The 2,432-nt window shown below is 46.9% G+C and overlaps 1 protein-coding gene across 1 annotated transcript; it reads left to right on the top strand.

The window, feature by feature from the left end:
- Window positions 1-860: 860 nt before the first annotated feature.
- On the top strand, window positions 861-1,823 carry LOC149220774 (uncharacterized). Its single transcript, XM_089387202.1, has one exon. It carries the CDS (start codon window positions 861-863, stop codon window positions 1,821-1,823), a length of 963 nt encoding a protein of 320 aa, XP_089243328.1.
- Window positions 1,824-2,432: the final 609 nt, after the last annotated feature.

Raw genomic sequence — 2,432 nt, 5'->3', positions numbered from 1 at the left:
CATTAACGCCTCAAAATCACAACTTTTCTTCTTTAACACCCCCCCCTTCTTGCAAAGGATTATAGCCCGGATTCTGGGATTTACAATTTCCCACCTGGCTTCAAAATACCTAGGTGCCCCCCTTACCGACTCAGCAATCAAGCAGGTATCTTGGAGATCGTTATTGGACAAATTAGAATCAAAGCTTTCATCCTGGACTTTCAGGGCATTAAATCTGGCAGGCAGACTCGTTCTTATCAAATCAGTTTTACAAGCTATGCCGCTTTATTTATTTTCTATCTTAGCAGCTCCGAAAGGGATTCTAAAAGAAATTCGCAATCTTCAGAGGAACCTTCTCTGGGGATCCACAAGCTTGAACAGGAAATGGGCTCTTGTTAGATGGACAGAGGTATGCAAAACCAAATCAGAAGGAGGGCTAGGTCTTCGAGATCCGCTCCAAAGCAATAACACTATGGGAGCTAAAATTTGGTGGAATTGGGTCTCCAAGCCAAACACCCCCTGGGCCCAACTATGGCAAGCTAAATATGCCCGCGGCAGTCAATGGAATGACCTCATCAGAATCAATCCAACTGTGCAGGGATCACTCATTTGGAACAACGCAAAAACCCAAAGCAGCTTCATCCAGGATCATAGCTTCTGGGAAATTAATTCGGGCAAGGCAGCTAGATTCCCTCAGGGCGGTTAAAGATCAACTATGGGAGCAAGTATGGCAAACCGGGCATTGGCCCAAAATCTCAACCTTTTTATGGCTTCTTAGCAGAAAACGTATTCTTACCTGGGACAATCTGATCAAAAGGGGCATTGTAGGGCCATCCAGATGCCCAAATTGCAACATAAATTGTGAAACCATCAATCATTTAATGGAAGAATGCCCATTAGCAAAGCAAATCTGGGAGAAAGTCGAGAAATGCAACATGAGAGCTCACCCCAGGCTGGAGGACATCACAGAAACCATAAGGACCTGGGAAAAATATCCATATAAGTGCAAGATCCTCAACTCCTTATGGCGCATTATACCAGGATTTCTATACTGGACCCTGTGGAAAGAACGCAACCACAGAATCTTCAATAGCACATCTAGATCCATAGATGATCTCTGGCTCACGCTTAAAAAGAACTTACAGGAAACTCTAGCTATCAGAGTTTGGAGTGATAATGATATGCCGGAAAATCCACAGGAATGTCGCATTATGAAGGAATGGAATCTTGATCTTAAATCCCTAGTCAAAACGACCACTAAACCTTCCACCAGATCCGCTTCACCATCCTTTTGGTCCCCGCCTGCACACAATTCATACAAGCTGAACTTCGACGGTGCGGCCAAAGGCAATCCTGGCCCAGCAGGCTTCGGAGGAGTAATCCGTAGACATAACGGCGAAGAAATGCTAGTATTCTATGGCTCAATAGGGAAAGATACTAATGATGCCGCGGAGCTAGAGGGTCTTTGGAAAGGAATCTGTTTAGCTGAACAACATCACCTCTCCCCTCTAGAAGTAGAAGGCAACTCTCTCATTCTTATAGAGGCAACTAAAAGAATGCAGGCAGGAGCTAAGGCAGTCAAAATAGCGAAGAGCTGGAGATTGTTAAGCCGTTTGGAATCCCTGGAAGAAAAGCTCCACGCTCCCCACAATCTATCCTTCCATCATGTAAGAAGAACAGCTAACCAAGTAGCCGATCGGCTAGCAAATCAGGGAGTGTCACAGTCGACTCATTTCTTCTCCGGCTCTTTGGATATGGTTGAAGATGACAAACTCAAGCAGGAATGCGTCTCTTTGGTGCACAAAGACATCCTTCCCCCGGATGCGGGTGTCCATCAAGCATGAATGGCAGATGGCCATTAAGGCTCTCCCGCGCCTCTATACCTGTCTCAAAGCCAAGGCAGCGAGCAGGTACGAGACTGCGATGGCGATTAAAAATCATTCAATGCTCCAGGCAAACGAAATTAAGGGAGGACAGAGCACGGTTGAGGTCGCATTGATGTCGAGCAAACCTGCTCCGGTCTCGAGGAGATCTGATGTAATGGAGTCAGGTACGCAGCATCTGGTGAGGGCGAAGTTTTGGTTATATACCAACATCGCACAGAATGTCGGTAAAGGAATGTTGTTTGCAGTGGGCAACGAGCAAACTACTGCCCTGCAACATTATCTCCAGAATATTGAGCAGTGTCTCAAGGCGCTCAGGTTGGAACCACTGATGCGTCGTAGGGGCGTGCCTTGCCGTGGTGGGCGTTCAGGGGTTCGCTATGAGATAGAAAGGGAGGAACCACACCCGATAGCACCTATGGCTGCCATTTCCCCCTCCTCTTCCAGCTCTGAGGAGGAATTTCTGCTAATGCGAGATTCCTATCAGTCTTTCCGCCTTCGCATACCCAGAGGAATCCTTCAGTCGGATGTTATGGTCGATTTCACTGTGTATCTTTCAGAGGCGCCTCC

Source organism: Pinus tabuliformis, chromosome Q (genome assembly GCF_031772625.1).
Source record: "Pinus tabuliformis cultivar Carrire ecotype Pingquan chromosome Q, CPIR1, whole genome shotgun sequence".
NCBI classification, from domain to species: Eukaryota; Viridiplantae; Streptophyta; class Pinopsida; order Pinales; family Pinaceae; genus Pinus; species Pinus tabuliformis.
The sequence above is the reverse complement of the archived record's forward strand: the minus strand, read 5'-3'. Positions and strand labels throughout refer to the sequence as shown.

Bases quoted from the DNA above. Each gene is read 5' to 3' on its own strand.
- LOC149220774 (XM_089387202.1), top strand. From the start codon at position 861: ATGGAAGAATGCCCATTAGCAAAGCAAATCTGGGAGAAAGTCGAGAAA.